Source organism: Phallusia mammillata, chromosome 4 (assembly GCF_965637545.1).
Source record: "Phallusia mammillata chromosome 4, kaPhaMamm4.hap1.1, whole genome shotgun sequence".
NCBI lineage: Eukaryota > Metazoa > Chordata > Ascidiacea > Phlebobranchia > Ascidiidae > Phallusia > Phallusia mammillata.
Genome location: NC_137255.1, coordinates 24,506,209 through 24,526,124, shown reverse-complemented (window position 1 = coordinate 24,526,124; position 19,916 = coordinate 24,506,209). Strand labels below are relative to the sequence as shown.

Here is a 19,916-nt window from a genome sequence, read left to right as displayed (position 1 = left end):
GGACTTTTATAAGAATACAGATAGCCCCCTCGTCCTCGAGCAACGGATGGCAAAATCCTTTAAAATGTTAAATAACACAAATTTACAGCAATAAAAATCCAGCCAACCACACTGTTTCTAATTAAAGCAAGATAAAAACATTTCGTAGAGAAATCAAAGATGCAACCGTTTTGGGCAAGTCGACTTTAAATTCGATTTTCGCTGTTTAAAATTAAAGCGACACGCGGCACGCGACGTAATGCGTAAAACTTTGAACACAAGACACAACAAAACATATTTTCAGTTCCCAGTTCCCACAAAATAAACGTGCAGGAGTGAATTTTATTAGTTTAAATTAAATAAATATATAAAAAAATAAAATAATTATTTTGTTAGGGCTAGCAAAGCCAAAGTAACGCTTCAAAGTTTTACTGTATCAGGTCCAGGACTTAGTAATCATAATCAGTCTGCGGAAGGAAAAAGAAAAGCGAACATTTTATTATGGAAGAAGCTACCTGGCAAAGTTTTTTTTATTGATTATGTTGATGTAAAAACACAACTTCCAATGAATAATCGAGTAATGTAAATCTAAATTTTTTTTTAGATTGTTAGTGTTTGTAAGAATAAGGGCATTAATAAATGTAAAAAATTAATGTGAATAGAGGCAAATAAACTATGACAAAAAAGCACAAGAAGCACAAAGGGGATTGGCACCATTCCGATGACAATGTTGCAACTGAAAAAACACCACTTAAGCTCATTTTAAAGCGAGGTTCGGAAGGAACATATGACTCGGATTATGCAGACTCACCAGTTTCACATCATCATCACCACAAAAAGAAAAAGAAAAAGCATTCTTCAGAGGGACTTTTTCGACCAGTCAAAACTCCAAACTTGTCACCGAAGCCAGCGGAGAGCATTGATGCTGATTCTAGTTCTTCTGAAATGCAAACTGAAGAGACACCAGTCATTATTAAGCCAATCGAAAAAGTGAAACTAGTTCTACCAGTCAAAACTACTATGTCTGCTAGTCAGAGAAAAGCTTTAAACTTGGTTTTTATGAACTTGTTGCGTCAACTGGAACGGAAAGATCCGCATGAAATTTTCAAATTTCCTGTAAATGACATAATAGCGCCTGGATATTCTTCTGTCATTAAATACCCTATGGATTTCAGTACAATGAAAAACAAAATTGTTACCAATCGTTATGATAACTTGGATGAAATGAAAGCAGATGTGGAACAAATGGTTGAAAATTGCTGCATTTACAACAAAGAAGACACTATTTACTACCAAATGGCCAAAAAACTGCTAGCTTCTGCTACCAAGATTTTCAGTAAAGACCGCCTTGCAAGTATGCTACGAAGCCTAAGTGCAACCAATGAATTGACAAAAGCTGAAGCCCAAGAAATTCTTGGCATAGAAGTTCCCAATAAAACTGCAGTTGATGTTGCAACAAACGAATGCACAATAGAAGTCACAAGACTAGAAACTGTAAAAGTTTCTGACAAAACCATATCGGAGTCGGCTATACACATTGACGCAGATTCACTACATGAGGCTGTCAGCTTTACTGATGCTGATGATGCCCTTTCAGTTGCTCCAAATGTGATTGAGGCTGCTAAAGAAGCCAAGGAAAAGTTGCTCAAAAAAAATCCACATGGTAAATTTGGTATTTTACGGATGGACGATGATGGCAAAACAACATTAAACTTGTTAAACCCGGATCATGGAAAACAAGAAACTCAGGTGGTGGACATGGGTGTTTTGACAGGTGGCATTTCATCTGGAATAGATGTAATGCCTGAAGTCAAAGAGGATAAGCGTAATAAAGTCACACCTTTGGAGTATTTAAGCTATGGTGCATTTGGATCATTTGCGCCTGCTTATGATTCCAGGATTTCAAATCTGACCCAAGAGGAAAGTGACCTGTTGTTGTCAGCATACAGCAGCGATACTGGGTACCTTTTTGCACAGAGCATTCAAGAGTTTGTCAGCGACTGTGGCAAAGGTCTTGTGAATATGGTGTCTGATTTGCTGGACAATGTAACGCATGGTGCACACTCACAAACTAACCAGGAGATTTTAGAAAAAAGAAAATCTGCTGAAGAGAAAAGTGAAAACAAAACTGACAAAGTGAAAGTTAACTTGGATGAGTTACGCACATTAAAAGACCTTGGTATTGATGTTTCATTTTTGGACAAAATGAAAGAGCAGAACCTACAAACTGTACCAGTTTCAAGTCCACCAGGGAAAACAATCCAATCAGAACTGGACCAAACTGGTGACCTTATCTACAAACTCAAAAGTGAGCAGCAAAAAAGATTGAGTCAAAAGCCAAATCCACAAGAAGCAAATTTAGCCCTGCCAACAACTGCTGAATCTGAAGTGGCTAGTAATCTTCAACAAAAATTTGTGAATCTGGCTTCAAAAGCTTCACCACGAAGTTTGGTTTCTGTTGCAGGCTTGCACAAAGCAATGGGCGTAGATTTGTGATCTGTTTTCAAAAGTACATGTCTTGTTGTAAGCTTGTCAAATTCTACTGCCATGATATATACTTAGGCATGTCAAAGTTTTGATTTTTCTAAAATACCAAACACATGACAAATGTTTTGTTGAATAGAATACCTTACAACTTTTTTGTCGATTAAATTGAAATTGCTTAAAATTAAGGTTGCAAAACGGCCTGACAACCTTCGAGTCCGACTCTTCAAGGTTACCATTTTGGTTTAGAGAGCGAAAATTTCCACAACTAATGTTCAATGCACCCAGGGTTTTTTTAAGGTTTGGTTTGGGTGACCGCTAAGTAGTTTTAAGAGACCGCAAGTGTTCATTTAAATACCAAAAAGTAGCCATATTTGCAAAAAATAGCCAAGTCCAAATTTTGGGAAACCGCTGGAGAATTTTTTTCCCAAAACACCTTAAAAAAAACACTGAATGCACCCTAGTTAAAAAATTACTTTGGTATGCATTCCATATGCTGTTTACAAAAAAATGCATGTCTTGGGGCCCATTTATGGACATGTCACAAGTGAAGCATACATTTTTTCAGCATTTGAAAGGCCTCAAATACTTGACTATAGAAGTCGGAGTCAAATAAAAATTCAGACTTCCAACTCTGCACCCTGCTTAAATTTACATACATTTTGACATTAACTACCATGTTGCTATTGTGAAAGCTTGTTTAACATTGTTCACTTTTGCAGTATATAATGCATTTTTGCATTAGGAATGTGTACAAGATGTTCATGTTGGCGTGTATTGAAAGTTAAAACACAGCACAAAAGTTTGCACCATTTGCTTGTTTTTTTAAATAAAGGTTTTTTTTATAAAGAGAAAAGAGTTTCCATAGACGAGCAGCGGTGGCAAACGAGCAGCGGTGGCAAACAGTTTGGTCTTATTAGTAAATACGGTTAGCTTGCTTGAATTTACCATTCTTTATTGCCACTTATAGTAAGTTTCCACCATACACAGTGAACGGCACCAAAAATACACCACAATCACAAAATCACAGTTGTTGATAAAATGAGGAAAAAAGCGAGTTTCAGTGACCAATTGTTTCTTGAAGAGCTTCCGGTAGGTGGTGTTGTAAATTTTCCAGGTGGAACAAACTTTTTCTTTGCGTTTGGTCTTCGACCGTCCGTAGTCCTCTTTTTGGGCTGCTGTGCAACGACAAGTGAACTAAAGGTCATCTGATCTATAGTGAGCCAATCAGAAACGTCGGCGGCAATATTGCGCTCACATTCTTGAGGAATTCCGCGTTTCGGGTCAAACTTGTATTTAGACACGGTCCGTTGCCCACAGGGCGCAAATTCGCCGCGTAGGGAGGGTTTCCAAACACAGAACGGATTCCAACATCTGGAATTAGAGTAAGCTGTTTGTAACTGTTTTTGACTGCAAATATTACCATGTGGAACGTTGGCTGTAAACATAATGCTTTCGGGAATTGTAAGGTAGGTGGTGTAATCTTTTGTATTTGCTAATCAATTAACCAGCAAAAGTTGTTGACTGTTGTCGAAATGCTTGGCACTATACATAAACCCTTAAATGCCCTAACCACCAAAGTCACTTTTCCTGTATTTGGGTGTTTGTTACAATGCAGTAAACAACCAGTAGCTTAATCAAGCACTTTCAAATAGTTGTTTAATACATTTTCAGCATAGCAGCTTCAACACTGGATATAGCTCACCTGTAAAGACTTCTGGACACGTTCAACATAACCTTGAGTAGTGTTGGATAGTTGCAATACTGATCTTGCACTCTGTCGAAGCAAGTTCTGGCTTGATAGTAACTTGTGCACACGTCGGGATGGGTTAGATTCTTGCGAAATATCTGATGAAACCGTTGCAAACAAAGGCCAGCTTCTGTATAATATCTGGGAGTGCAGTAGTTGATTGGATGCCTAAAAAAATGGATCACTGTTTTACTTCCTTAGACCTAGCTGTGCTTGTAAAGGTTTGAGGTAATATTTCAAGGTGGGCTATACTTTAGGCTAAAGTAGGCCTAGGCTACTTGCAAGCAGACATACTGAAACAATCTTTAAGGTGTCATTTCTGAATCAATATTAAATAGACTAAAGCTAAAAACAACTTTTGCGTTACAAAACACATTAGAAGACACCTAGGCTATTTCGCTTTCGTGACTCACGTAGGCCTATTTGTGTGTATCTTTTCAAAGGGTGTAAATTTCAACAATTAAGAAATATTACCCTGCCCCCGGTAAAGACAGTGTTCCTCCATTACAATAAGTGGCCTCGGAGCTTTGCACAAACTGGTTGTCGGGAATGTTTCCAGCCGACGTTTTCTGATTGGATGTGTTACAACTTTGCCACTTACGACTGACACACTGCTGCAGGGATTTGTAGAGAGTGCTGTGAAATATGAAACATGGTTATTTTACCAAATAGCGAATAATATTATACAGTTGCATGAATTTTCTCAATGTTAAAACCACAGGTTGCTTCAGTGTTACTTGCAAAAATGGGATGACTTAAAGTGACAAAATTTAAAATCCATGTAATGTGACATGACAACTTGGTCGTGACTTGAATTATATCGACTTGGCTATATTTGTCTTGTCGTCATCAAAGCACTTTGTTACTTGATTTTGCAGAAAATTGATCAAGGTCGAAGTATTATGATGCCAACTTATTTCAAACGGACTCATAGTTGCGAATTGGTCTTGCAGCCGTTCATATAGTTTACTATTGAATGCAAGTTTATTTGCGTGCTTTTGCCGATTGTATTAGGTAGGCAGTTTAACGTTTTGCCTTTGCTGACAAATTAACTAGCCCAATTTCTTTGTATTATTGATTGTTGTCAAAGACCTATAAGCAGCTTGCTCTGTGAGTTTTCGGTATTATTTGTGTCGCAGTCGTACGAAAATTTCTGTCTAGTTCGGGATTTCGGGCCTGCTTACAACTATGCTTTCTACATTCATACGTTGTACTTCTCGGTATAACAGTTTAAAACACAGAAGCTGGGCATCGACTACTCAGTAGTACTGTATAATATACACCGAGTACTCCGTTCACTTACGCGCAACTCTCACAGTTGTCTTGCATCAGATGACGAAAGAATAGCGACTCGCATTGTTGAGAAGCGTTCATGATATCCAGATACGTACAGGATCCATATCGTATTGCAAGTAGATCTGAGACATTTATCATCAACTCTGTGGGTCGCTGTAGCGAAAACCGCGGTTGCTTGAAACTTTTCCATCTCTGCGTTGTCGATTGCCAACGGCTGGTGTCGCCCTTGAGACCTTGTGAAACAATGTTTAAAGGTTGAGTTTAGTTTATTTCGCTTGGTGAAAGAACACATAGCTACACAATTGCACTAAAACAATCACCAAACCGGAAATAGCTGCGCAATGTCAAAACTATATGGAACACTAATAAATGGAATGCGCTGGTGGATGACAGCCAAACGCGCTGCAGCTACACTGTCATTACAAGGCGTTATGTAACTGAGGCTCACAAGAAAGTGAGGTTGGCACATTGTGGTCAAACACGACCGGGGAGTGGGACGTTGGTGGAACCAGTGGGGGACTACAAACTAACCACCCTAGCTAGGAAAAGAGGATGGGATTCAACAGGAAAAAAACTGATCAGCTTCATATTTGGGGCGATTAGTATAGGCTTTTTGGTTGGTGATTCTTAGACTGATGTGTACCGCGGCATACCGGTGTCCAGTGAAAAAGTTCAAAGCGTGTCGCGAAAAACTTTGCAGAATATACGTGTTATGTTTTTGGACTTACTTTTGCGTCCGTAACAACGCAAGAACCTGAATTGTTTTAAACTTATTTGTCACCAAAAGCTGTCTCACAGTGTGGCGCGAGGTTAAGAAGTTTTCTTGATGTAGTGCGAAGTTGACATCTCTGAGTGACATTGCCTTATAGTTACACGGTTGATAAAATGTAAGACAGGGTTGATAACTGATAAGCGAAAATGATAGATATCAATTTGTAATATGCGGTTGGCCATGATGATAGCCCATGAATGCTAAGAAATAAATTATTTACTTAGTTTCGGTTGTAGCTTTTGCTATAAGCAACATTATCTTAACCAAAGTCTAACTTCTGACGAAACGGTTATCAAACAAACTACTGCAGCTAGTGTTTTTTCAAACAAATAAACTTTCGATAAAGGGAGGGCTTGGGTTTTGATAGAATAAAGAATAGAGCAGCTAATATATTGTTACGTCACTTATGTGTGATGTCATGGCAAAAACCTTGCCATGCTTGGTGTCGTGCCAAACAAAAACGTTTTGGTTTCTGGTAGATCCCTAACCACATTATGCCCCAACGTTACATGACCATTAAGCGGAGTGTGTAAACCGAACATCAAGCAAAAAGAAAAATCAATACTTGATTCCCAATTCCACAAAAGATAGCCTCTCCAATCAATTGAAAAGAATGGGCGCCTTATGTGATGGTCAGCCTGCGGTCACACGCAATTTGCGTTCACCCGATGTATTTTTGATCATGGTTGATATAACGCACTAATCTCCTTTAATAAAACGCAGCAGCGCGGCTTGATCGATCCTAATAGGCTGTGTACTTTTCGCAATGAGCCACAGATTCGATTTGTCGCGAGATCGGCGCGACAAGACTTGGATTCCCCGGGGAGTCGACGCCGCAAAGACGGCCGGGAAGCGCTCGTTCGTCGTTCGTTTTGTTGTCATGCTGATCAAAAGCGACGGCTTTACATGGGGCATCCAAACACAAGGGACGCAAATTTATGAGCGGACATATTAAACGTGACAGCTCCCTAACAAGAATTGGTTACTCATGGGTCATAAGTAATGTTATGTGAGTTACGTCGACGTTATAAACGCAACGTTGACGTATTTAGAGTCTGTAACGTTGCAAAACATGTTACGCAGTTTGCTAAACATGAGATTTTAAAGGTTTGGTAAACTCGCGGTCAAGAGCTCACACAAAGTTACTTAAAGATTCACTGGAACAAACACCAAAATTTCCAGGCCCCATCTCACACGTGATTTAAAAATATGTAGTTTTCTTTGATTTTATTCAGTGCTATATTTTTCTGTAGCAAGGTTTCTGTCGAAAGTGGCATTCAAAACGAAACCAACAAAGAGATTACATATAGTAAGTACATTTCAAATGTCCAAGCATTCATTTTCCTCTATGAGCACAGAGTTATTGTTAAAACTAGAGATGTACCGAATATTCGGTTTGCCGAATTTATTCGGCCGAATCGGCCACTTTTGCAAAGATTCGGTTTCGGCCGAATAATTTTTTGCGATTCGGACGAAACCGAATCTTTTACGAACACACATTTCAAGCGTTAAACATGTCTCTTCTAATTTTTTGTCTCTTCAAAGCAGACCCGAAAGCCCGTACCTACTAAAATCGAGTCAATCATTATATTTTTAACACATTATCGCTTTTCCTACTGCAAACAAAAAATCAGCGATTCATTGTCGGGTTGACAATTATGCTTGAGGCAATGCTAAATCCCACAGAACTAAATTAGGGACGAAACACAACCAACTTATGTTTTCATGTCAAACGCGTAGGGCACGACTTCGCGTGGAGTCATAAATGATTCGGTTGATTCGGCCGAATTTATTCGGCAAAACTGCCGAATAATCGATTTCGGCCGAATCAAAATTTCGCCGATTCGGTATATCACTAGTTACATCTACCACAATAATCTATGTTTCTAGTATATAAAGGCATGTCAGTGTTGTCTGTATGCAACTACTTTCAAATTTAGTGTTGCTAAAGCATTGTTACTTGTCATGTTGTTGTGCTGGATTTTATAGATGAAGTTCAAACTTTGCTTGTAGTGCATTTTTTGGTAACTTACCGCTATTTTGCGGACGTTTTTATGTCAACAAACTTTCACTAGTTTCTTGGCTTTGACATTCATTCATTTGAGAATGACACAAGTTGATGTGGAAACGTCATGTTTTCTACAAACATATGGCTTGTTTGTTTCTGGTTAGGATTTTTAATACCGTGAATTGTGTACCTGAGTCAAAACAGTTTTGCACAAGGCGAAAAATAAAATTAATCTGTGTAAAGTTAGAAAAATTATAGACTTGGACATAAAACAAATCTTGATGAAAACAGAAAAGTCAGAACGCATGTAAATAGCGAAAACATTATACTTCAGACGTTTAAATGATTGTTGTACTTATTAGTGTTTTGTCGTGCAAGCTTGATGGTAGTAACAGTTCCGTAATAAACCGCTTGAATATTAAAATCACTTCTAACTGAAACTGAAAATAGAGAGATCGCCACGAACTGTAATGTGTGGAGCTTAACAACAGCTAACGTAGGTAGGGCAGTGAAAAATGTTCTATCTGTACGTGGTTTCCCTGACCCAAAGTGTCTTGAAAGCGGCCGTTATGTCGTGGGCAATTAATCTGTTTCGATTATCGAACGATCGAGCGCCCCTCCCGCCCTCAAAGACGTTACGCAAGGGCAGGTGAGATGAGTACGACCCCTGCTTGAAACAAATTCAGTCCTGTGATACTAAACGTTGCCCAGAAGTTTTTTAATTCAGACCCGCTGTTTCCCGTTGTGGTATATGGTTTTTCGTATGGTTTGTCTGTTAATTGTTGTCAGATCTCGAAAAAATGTTAATTGTTTGTTCCTTTAATTGTCTTTTTGTTGTTACGTAAAACAAGACACCTGGCAAAAAATGCCTTTAATAAAATTGATAGCAGTCTAATTTTATAACTTATGAATGCTTCCTACAGTAATAATCTCGTTTCATTGTCTAAGTGCGCTTTTTACAAGGCCACCCAAATTAACAATGACAAAATCGTTTATCAAAAATAATGACATATAGGCCTACGTAAAACCAACAAAAAACATTAATAAAATATTATTAACAGGTTTCAATGATGTTTCAATAGATATTCGATGTTATAGCATATATACCACTAAAAGTCTTTTTTCTGACACACCATTACTAAACTATTTGTTCTATCTATAACTTACCTACGACTTGGCTTAACAACAACACGAAAATCCAAAGTTTGCAATACATCCTGCTGTGTCTAAATCTATTTTTTAATCAATTAATTTATGTTATTCCGCTGAAAAAAACAAGCTCCATGAAACGCTCTGTATGACAAGATGTTGGTAACTACACGTTGCAGTTAGTTTTGGTTCATCAATGCCTAAACGTTGGTATGTGTAACTTTGGTACAATATAACAAACTGGTTGAAACTTGCATGCTTTTCTTCAAGTTGGCAATAGCCCTTATTATAAACTTGTCTGAGCTTTAAAGTCTAAAGGTTGCACAGATTTCTGGCTTGTTTACGTAAAAACGTTTTGAACTTAATATTAGTCCAAAGTCTAATAATAGCATGAATATGTACTTTGTGTGCTCTTTCTTCCGGCGCCTGAAACTATCCGGCAGGGTTTCTTTCGGTGGTTTCTTTTCCTGTCGAACCCCACCCTCTTTCCCTAACACGGGTGGTTAGTTTATAGGGCCCCCTCGACTGGTTCCACCAACGTTCCACCCCCAGTCGGGTTTACCCACAATGCGCCAACCTCACTTTTTTGTGAGCCCAAGACACTTAACGCCTTGTAACGACGGTGTAGCTGCAGCGCGTTTTGGCTCTCATCCACCACTTGTGCCCGACACTTTTATGCGCTCCATAACGTTTTAACGTTGCGCAGCTATTTCCGGCTTGGTGATTGTTTTAGTGCAATTGTGTCGCCATGTCGTCTTTCACCAAGCGAAATAAACTCAACTCAACTCAACGTTGCGAAGACTTTTTTTGCACCAAGCGAAATAAACTCAACTTAGCTACTTCCACCTTTTAAACGTCTATGCACCCATCGAATGCAGGAAGTAAACATCGACGAAACTTATGCCTTGTTTTGCCGATGGTGTACATATGGGTACGTATGTTTGGAAACGCAGAAAAGTAGCCTATTAGGTATTGGGCTCGGTCAAATGAACTCTACTAGTTTTTATCACTTAGTCTGCGAATTCTGAAAGCAAATGTTAGTTTACTCATGTTCGGGACCAGTGCGTTTTAATTACTTTTCTTTTATGCACTCTTCATTACTTTTCTTTTCATGGAGGTTTTGAATTGAAAATGTTAAGCAAAGAAAACGACAATATGAATGTGTTTCAATATGCAATACAACGAAACTGTTTTGAACTGGTGGTACTTTGTGTATGTTATCATTTACAATATTCACATACACTATTCTTACTTACATTTTTGGGGTAAAGCCCTTTAAGCATATATTGTTACCCATGCCTATCTTACCCACACATATCATATAGTTCACTCTCAGGTTGAGGGGGAAATTGAAACAGATTCTAGCGTTTTTACGTTCACTCGCATTTCGTCATTAATAAGATCTTATTAACAATGCTGTAACTTTTTCTTAGCACAACGTTTAGAACCACTGCTATAGCTTGCATGTATCTGCTAAAATTGTATTCAAAATATGTCTAATCAAAACATAACTGTCACAGAATAAAATGTCTGAAATGTCCTCGTTAAAAATACAAACCTCTGACTCAGCAATAGCCAATGTTCACGGCACACTCACTGACTAGGAAATCTCTTTGAGCACACATTTCTAGAACCACTGCTACTGACCATTGTTTATTTATACATGATTTGTATATATCTAGGCTATGTCAACCATAAAGAACTTTTTTTGGTTACAACTGACTTTTAAGACCTCAGCAAGCGTTTACATCCGACTTTAACCTCTCTGAGCTATCTCATCTTAAATATGCTGGAAAACAGGCGGGTTTCTTTTCCGTCAATGTAATATGATGATTCAATCACATGCATATTTAATGCACCGGGGTTTCAGGACGAAGACAGCGCCGTTTTACGAAACGCTTTAATGCTAATGCTTGCCTAATGCGACCAAAACGCGAAATCTCAAACCAACCAAACATTGATTCGTGTGTAAAAATTTCGTGCAGCACCCAGCTTGCAAAAAAGATTCAATAAAAATTTGCATTTGTTTATGGTTAAGCAAGTTTAAACTTGGTGACAATAACGGTGTAAGACAAACCCATTAAAATATCCATCTATTGCAACACTTCGTTCGTACTGTGTAGCAGTATAGGTTCAATAATGTGCAATGTTAGATTGTCGCACCAATCGTTAATCCTATTCTGCTAGAAAGGTAACTCAACTCTTTTTTATTCAGTAACAAATTTTCTAAATACCTTTTCAAGCTGAAATGCTAGGTACATTTTTTCTGTACACTTACAAGGATTTAGGTTGTGCTTATAGCTTCCTTTCTATGTTTTTAAATAGCGAAATCATTAAAGGTTCTTGCTTTTTATGGTAGCCGATTTAATTAGGCTTAACAACAACACAAAAGTAGTTTTTTTTAGATGATATGCTGACATTGGTGCAAAAAAATACGGACAAAAGGGCTAAAAAAACTATTATTTTATTGAAAACCCTTAATTTCATAAAGTACCGAAAAGTTGAAATTGCCCACATTGACTTTATGTCAAATAAAAGTTGTACGTTTTTGTCAACGTCAAGACTTCCAAAAAAAAAACTAAAAACACTCTAGTCTCTGAAATTATAAACATCGCTCCTAACTGCACCAGCCACCATTAGCATCTGCAGTGAAGAAAAATCTCAAAGCGCCATTCATCTCTTGCAAAATTCGTTCAAATTTACGGTCCAACATGGCTGAAGTAACAAGAATGTAATCGTGTTAAAATGGGCGGTGAAGTGAATCCTCGCAGGACCGTGAAGCCGAAGACAAACGATCCGGACCCGTGGGACCTTCGTGGCTCTCTCGTTTTCGCCTTACCTCTCTCGCTCCTTACTTATTGATCGAAGTGTCGCCATCTGTCAACGATGAAAGAATTGCGTTGTCCGCATGCATTAATGTCACACTGATCGTTGGTTGTGGCTGAATATACACGGTTGACATCCTGTAGTGGTCACAGAGTTGCCAACGGGGCTGAAAATGCGAACCCGAATCCCGGCCTGAACCCGAATCGTTTTTGAGAAACCCATTTGGGCCCGAAAGTTTGATTGACTAGTCTTTACATTGAAACCTCGGGACAGACCAAGACAACATAGAACATTAGTCTTGAACAAGGCGTTTTAGGGCTGCTTAACATTATGTCGAGTCCAGAACTGGCTACTTACTTAGTTAAATTTATTTAAAAAAGTATACTGACACACAGTGTAAAGTCAAGCCCGTTTTTTAAGAAACGTAAGCCCGAACCCGACCCGAAAAGCCCGGCCCGACTTACAACTCTGAGTGGTTGATTACTTGTAGTGGTCATGTTCAATTAAAAGCAAATTTATATCTAAAGTTCCAAGTGTGCAAATTGTGTGAAATAAAAGTTCAAAAGAGTGTGAATTAAAATCCCCCCCAAAAGCAACAAGAGTTTCAGAAATGACTGTTACTAAAAGCATACAAACATAAACATTCACATAAACAGTCTACAGCAGTGGTTCTTAACCAGGGCCCATGAATCCCCTGGGGAACCACGGGCTGTATTCCGGGGGGTCACGAGTGTAAGCTCATTATAAACATCCACCAAATATCAGTGAACCATTTTCTTTTATAATGCTTAGAATTGGGTGTGTGCTGCAAATGATATGATTTACTTTCCTACACAATTTCATATTGAGGAATAATTTTAGCAAAAAAAATATTCAGAGATCATGGACTTTATAATTTAGTTGAGTTTGCTACATGCATTTTTGGTAGAGACCACAGGTCTTACGGAGTTATTTATAGAGGGGGCACGAGGCCTGAAAGTTACTGTTAGGGGGCCACGGTGCATAAAAGATTGAGAAGCACTGGTCTACAGCAAACGTAAATCGACAAACAGGTATGCGGCAAGCATCAATCCACAAACAAGCTAAAATAAACAGAACAAACTTGGCCGAATGGTCCGGCGCGTCTGACCTACATGCAAACATAAAAAGTGATAGGGAATCTTCGGGAGCTTCCTAGGTTCGAACCACGTGAAAAAGGCACACATTCAAAGATAAGCAAATTATTATTCGTAGACAAATTATTTCACAAAGCAACGACACAAATCAATAAGGTCAAAAGCGCTTATCAGGAAGACCTGTTTCAGAATACGGAATATGTTTGATCGGTTTTCTTGGTTTTCTGTCTTTCGCAAATTCTTCCTCGCCTCGAAGAAAAACGAGGTAAATTACAGGAAAGACAAATCAGAAAATGTGAAAGTTTGAATGTGTGAACAATTTTGGAAAATATGCATGATATAAGATATGCACATGCAGTAGCATTGTTTTATTTTTCAGCTCTCTTATTTGGTAGAAAAACCAAAGTTTGCAGAATGAAAAATAACACAATAACTTTAACAGATACACGCTGTTACAGGGATATAGTAATAAAGAGTTTGTAAATTTAAATGACGAATGCTGCACATTGTCCATTTGTTCATTTTGTTTTTTGAAACGTCTTGTTTAACAAGTTACCAAAACCACTATGGCTAAAACTAAACCTTTAACAAATGTTTTTCTCGTTAAACATCATAAAAATTCAAAGTGTAGCTTGATCTTATGAGTCATACAACTTACAAGTATATTGTCGAGCCAGACTATTCAAATTGTTTTGACATGGTTCTTTAGGGTGGACGCCTTTTTAATCTCAGCGAGGTTATCTTTTAAAAAATTTCGTGGATGTTCTTTGACATCGTCATGGGAAATAAGTTTGATCGGTTTTCTTGGTTTTCTGTCCTTCGCAATTTCTTCCTCGCCTCGAAGAAACACGAGATCCCGAGTTCCAAACAGAGCTGCTCTTGCGGCCGCGCCGTACGTGGAATCGTGAATCCGGACTTCGTCGATTCCCCACTCAAGAAAGTCCTGAAAAGATAGCCGAAGTGATTCGTTTTTTCAATAAAGGAGCGCATACTTAAAGTAAGTAAGTTTATTTTGCGGAGTTTAATCGACAGGGTGGCGAATGGCCCTAACGTCACCTTATCAGCCACCCTCGATTTCAAAACAGGCAATCAATTGAATAAACAGAACAAAAAACATGCAAAGGCAAGAAAAAGAATCACCCGTCGGAAAAATTAGCATATTTACATTTAAGGAAAGAACGAATTCGAAAAAGAGATGATTCGACAAGCAAGTGTACTACAATTTTTACAGAAGACACAAAAAAGGCACGAAACGAAAAAGGTGATTGTGGTAGGAAACCCAAAATCAAAAAGGATCAGCTAACAATGAACTACGGTAACAAAAACCGGTAATGAATAAAAAAAAATACTGAACCAGCATCAACAAAATTGACTACCTCGGAAAAGTATTTTGTGGTAAATTTAGGATGTATATGAATCATGTAGTTGTCACTCAAATCATGACTAGATTCCGCAATAGATTCGTGTTCAATCCACACGTTCGGTCGTTGCATTGAAGTTTCCTCGATGTGGATTGGAAGATCTTTGCGACTTAAAGCCAAATCTCGTGACCTAATGCAGCTGAAATAGGACACAGGTTCTTTGATCTACAAATAAATACAAAAATTTGGCAAATTAAAAAAGTTTTTTGTCAAATTTCCATCACATTTTATTCTCATTTGGGGCATCTTCATCGGGGTAATGTCAGCTACCCAAAACAATCGTTCTTATAACATAAAAAGGGTGAACATGAAAACAGTAGCAGCCAGTTTGGAGTTATAAGAACGGGTAACTGACATAACCCTGATGAAGACGTCCCAAATGAGACGTCGAAACGTCGGACAAGTCTAATAAAATTGCCGGCTCATTAAAGAGACAGTTTATGAATTGTGCTTAGTAACAACACTAAATTCATAACATACGTAAAACAACTATTGTAATATATTGCAAAATTGCGTGCTTACCTCGTTGAACTGTTTGTATCCGTTTAATAACTCCTGAAGAAAAGTTGCATTTCGTACAGACAGAAACGATCCAGCGCCTACAATGGTCTAGTTTAAAGATTTTTACTTTTTGTGCACTTTTGCAACGTTGTTGCGCAAAATCAAATTTGTTCCTTTTCAAATTCAAGAATAATCTGTGAACCGGTGACCATATTGCGAGACAAAATGGTACAATGGCTTCTATATATATTCTATAGAAAACATGTAAATTTGTATGGCTGTTATTCAATATGCATGACCAAACTATCCGACTTATTAAATGTAAATCATTTCGCAGATAATTTCTCTATGCTTTTGTATTCATTGTGCGTCTGCTGCTGTACCAAGTTACATGAAATCTGTTTAAACAAAAACGCTGTTAAATAGAAGTGTTATTATTACTCATATTTTACCACTTCGTTTCGCAAACGGTGTTCTCACATTCCCTATACTGTTTTCTACCTGTTTCGACATCAACTCAGACAGTTGTAAACGGGCCCGAAGCCCGAACCCGAAAGTACAGGTTCGAAACCCGGCCTGAACCCGAAATCGTTTTGGGAAGCCCGTTTAGGCCCGAAGGTTTGATTCACAGGTATATACATTAAAGCCTCAGAAAAGACCAACACAATAGACAATTGGTCTGAAACAAAACGATTTAGGACTGTTTGACATTAGGTCAGGACCAGCAACTGTGGCTACTTAATTTAGCTAGCTAAATTTATTTTCAAAAATGCTGACACAAAGTGTACAGTCAGACCCGAATCGAGCCCGTTGTTTTTAAAGAAACCCAAGCCCGAACTCGAACCCGAACCCGAACCCGGCCCGACTCACAACTCTGCATCAAATGATATGGAACTTTTCTCAAACTAATTTTAAGGTAACCTATATTATAAACTCAACACATACTTAGACCCTTCAGACCATTAAATCCCATTGTGAAAGGATATTGACGGAGAGGATCCAATGACGCAACAACAATGACGTCAGAGTCGAGATAAATTCCTCCGTGTTTTAGAAGAATTTGAAACCTTGATTACATGAAAGTTACTTTATTCGTATTTAAAATTGTTACAATCATATAACTAAAAATGTATTTGAATACAAATTTAAGTTATTAACTTCACAGATCCGTGTATGGTTTTCCAAACACTTCGTTTCAAATGCCCCATAACCCCAAACAATAAAAACGATTGTCATTCACTCTTCTGTAAACAAAAACACGCGTGTTTTTGTTAATACAAGCAAAGAATTTTTAGACATTTTTCAAATTGAAATTAAAAATAAGACTTAATTGTTTGTTTGCCTTAAATAAAAGAGCATCTATCGGCTTTTTGATGAAAGCAGCGATAGGCGTAAAAAATGCCACAATTAATTTGTTTTAAAGTAATCTGGATATTAGGCTACTATTTTCAAAGGATTTTCTTTGTTCACATCAAAATAATATTGTTGATAGTTCGTATGCGTTCTTTCGGTAAATACATTTAATACGTTTTTGGTATTTTTTTAACATATACAATTTTCGATTCCCCGACGTTTTGTTGCAAGCGAATAATTTGATACAGTACCTTGCGACATCACTTTGCGCCATTAGCTCTTCAATCTGATTCCCATAAATCTGTGTAGGAGCTTTAAACTTTTCTATTTCGAGACAAGGAATTTGAGCAACCAGATTCAACCACAATTCTCCTCGTGGAACGACATCGTTGATGTGAAATATCATTTTGTCCGGTTTCTGTTGTATTATACAATCCAATTAAAACCAGTGAACCATAGTTGTTTATCGGAATATAACATGTACATATCAGTTACTGAAATAAATTTGCGTAACTAAATTCAAAAATAGAAGTGTCATCACAGTACACCGGGCCCATTAAATGCGTCATACCGAATCAGCCGGTCAAGCATTCAACATATAGCAAGGATTGAGTTAATAAAATCTAACATCCTGCGGTGGGATTCGAACCCATTTTGTGTGTAGTGTATGTTTAGCCTAATGTGGGTACAATATCAGCACAATACAATGAAGCTATGTTTCAATGTGCAAAAACCTTGTTTTGTTGGAAAACTTAATTACCTTTTGTTTGACAAACTAAATTTTAATCAATAAGCAAAGCAAGCAAAAGTACACTAATAATCGCTATCGTGTTGAAAAAATTGCATATTTTTATTGCCCAAAATATTTGTTAACAGTATGCCTTGTACTGGAAGTAGAGTAACGTGGTCTGGAAGGCGACAAAACAAATAGAAACAAAAACTTACATGGTTTGTAGCAACTGATAGAATGGAGATATACTGATAAATCTTCAACGTTCCATTGCCAATCCAAACGTAATGCACTATGTTAGGAACGGAACCTATAGAACGTTAATGATATTTGCGTTTCAAAAAATGTATGAAACAATGTAGATCAGTGGTTCCCAACCTTTTTGTAGTCACGGACCCCTTTTATAAATTTTATAGATCCGCAGACCCCCAACGTAATTTAGTCTTGTTATGTTTTTCGTTTCCTGCATTATACGTTAATATACTTTCGCTTTTTGTGGCAGAATTTTAATCAACCTTCACAGTCCTTCAATCTCAATAAAGTTCTGTACGGTGGCAGTCAATGCAACGAAGAGATAAATTTTCTGGTGTACAATCCTACTCCCCCTTGGGGGTCCGCGAACCCCAGGTTGGGAACCACTGATGTAGATGGAATATAGTCCAGGGCTTTTAAAACTTTACTACATCTCCAACTCTTCCATAAAAAAGGCATATTTAAAAATAAAAGGTGAAATATAACATGATCGGTTTCTTGTATGTGACATTTATAGACTGTTAGTCGTAGGCTACATGTATAGACTGATGATTGGATACAGCAGGGGTGTCTAACATGCGGCCCTCAAGCAGTGTTTGTGCGACCCACGAAATAGCCTAACTTTTAGAAGTATGTGTTTTACTCAGGCTCACGAAAGCCCTGTTTGAGCTCTGAATTTACATGTTTAAATCATTCTATATTAGTGCTATTTGCAACGTTTTTTTCCATTCCCGTCAAGCAGGAAAGCACAGTTGGTTCTTTCACTCCGCTACACTGCACATCTGTTTGTTATTTATTACAAGGTTGTATTTTAATGTAGGTAAAGGCATTAATAAACATTATACTTTTTAATTATGCAATTTTGTTGTTGCCATGTTACACAAATATGTAACAAATATTTCGATAGTGCGGCCCTTGACCTACTTTAAAGTTTGGTTTTGGCCATCAAAGTTGTTTGAGTTTGACACCCCTGGGATAAAGCACATTTATTTCAAATACGTTCCAAACAATAATTTTAAACTTAAATAGCCTTATGTTAAACAAAATTGTCCAAACCTTTGGTGTTATTTCGGCAGCTAGGAGTTTGGAAAGGCAGAGAATCACAAATAATATGACTTTCAGCATTGGCCGGTTTCACACAGTTCGCTGACTTGAATTGCCGACTGTTTACAACTTTAATTATTGTCACCGAACGTTGATTGGCCTGAAATGGCATTACAGTTACGGCACTGCTTTTTGTACACACGATTGTTTTCGATTTATTCTTAAATTTTAAATAAGCATGTAAAGTGAAAACAGATGCAAAAAATGTAACACCACATTTTAATTGCCATAACAAATGCTAAAAATGAACTGTTTGGCGTGAGTTGCATAAATGTAAAAGTTTTGAAAAGTTATGTTTGTTTAATTCTTTCAAGAAGAAAAAATCATTGATTTTTTTCTTCTAATTTTAGCTCCCATTCGATAACAGCCCTGACTATAAAACGTTTCTAACACTTACCGTGCGAAAACCAGGCACATACAGTCCCTTGTGAAATGAAAACATATAACAAACTGTCAGACAGAAACAACAGAGGATCAGTAAACTTCCCTCAAGCTTAGATTTCATGATTCTCGCAGTTGTGCCGAAATCAGCAATAAGAATTAAGCGCGGTACGCATATACGACAATCTGTATTGTGGCACATCCAAGCCGGAAAGCATCCCCCCTGCTATGGTGTGATATGGATTTAATTCGGCGATTGTCTTACATATATATCCTCATACTGTCAGTCAGGCATCATAATGTTGCTTTACTGAACATAAAGCGAATTTCGTTACCGGGTTTGGGATGTATTTTGTAAGCTTCCACGCATAATTTTGAAACTTACTTTGCAGGCAGAAACACATGAATTCCCAAATCACTTTGAATTCTATCGTGTTTTTTTTAAATCTATCGTTTTTATGCGACGTTGTTTCGCACCTTATTTATCAATCTTCTACGTGACTAAGATAAACGGGTGTAACTGATGTGAATCATATCACTGATGATGGCATGAGCATTTGTCGAAACGTTCAAATTAAACAATAAAGCATGTCGATTTTTACGTCTATTTGGGCCGTTATTTTCATCTTTAAACTTATCAACAAATCTGTATAGAGTGTGCCGAAGTCAATTTTGTTGTTTTAATTCAGGGATGCGCAACTTTGGCAAAAGCCGCCAGTGCTTATGTTTAGGTCATATATAAGCATCTACAATTCTAAATGCGCCTAAACCCAGATTGCAAACGATGCCTGTGAC

General features: G+C 37.7%; 3 protein-coding genes across 3 annotated transcripts; 1 reads left to right on the top strand and 2 right to left on the bottom strand.

The window, feature by feature from the left end:
• Positions 1 to 564: 564 nt before the first annotated feature.
• Positions 565 to 3,306, top strand: LOC145224935 (bromodomain-containing protein 7-like). Its single transcript, XM_080091571.1, has one exon. The coding sequence runs from the start codon at positions 655 to 657 to the stop codon at positions 2,473 to 2,475; it is 1,821 nt and encodes a 606-aa protein (XP_079947697.1). The 5' UTR covers positions 565 to 654; the 3' UTR covers positions 2,476 to 3,306.
• On the bottom strand, positions 3,225 to 11,745 carry LOC145224940 (uncharacterized). Its single transcript, XM_080091575.1, has 5 exons — positions 9,457 to 11,745; positions 5,517 to 5,742; positions 4,688 to 4,849; positions 4,169 to 4,381; positions 3,225 to 3,837 (listed from the first exon to the last, which is right to left on the bottom strand). Exons 1-5 carry the CDS (start codon positions 9,503 to 9,505, stop codon positions 3,480 to 3,482), a joined length of 1,008 nt encoding a protein of 335 aa, XP_079947701.1. The 5' UTR covers positions 9,506 to 11,745; the 3' UTR covers positions 3,225 to 3,479.
• Positions 11,746 to 13,468: 1,723 nt separating this feature from the next.
• On the bottom strand, positions 13,469 to 19,462 carry LOC145224939 (uncharacterized). Its single transcript, XM_080091574.1, has 8 exons — positions 19,138 to 19,462; positions 18,693 to 18,840; positions 17,600 to 17,694; positions 16,906 to 17,072; positions 16,247 to 16,368; positions 15,323 to 15,399; positions 14,756 to 14,965; positions 13,469 to 14,322 (listed from the first exon to the last, which is right to left on the bottom strand). Exons 1-8 carry the CDS (start codon positions 19,321 to 19,323, stop codon positions 14,062 to 14,064), a joined length of 1,266 nt encoding a protein of 421 aa, XP_079947700.1. The 5' UTR covers positions 19,324 to 19,462; the 3' UTR covers positions 13,469 to 14,061.
• Positions 19,463 to 19,916: the final 454 nt, after the last annotated feature.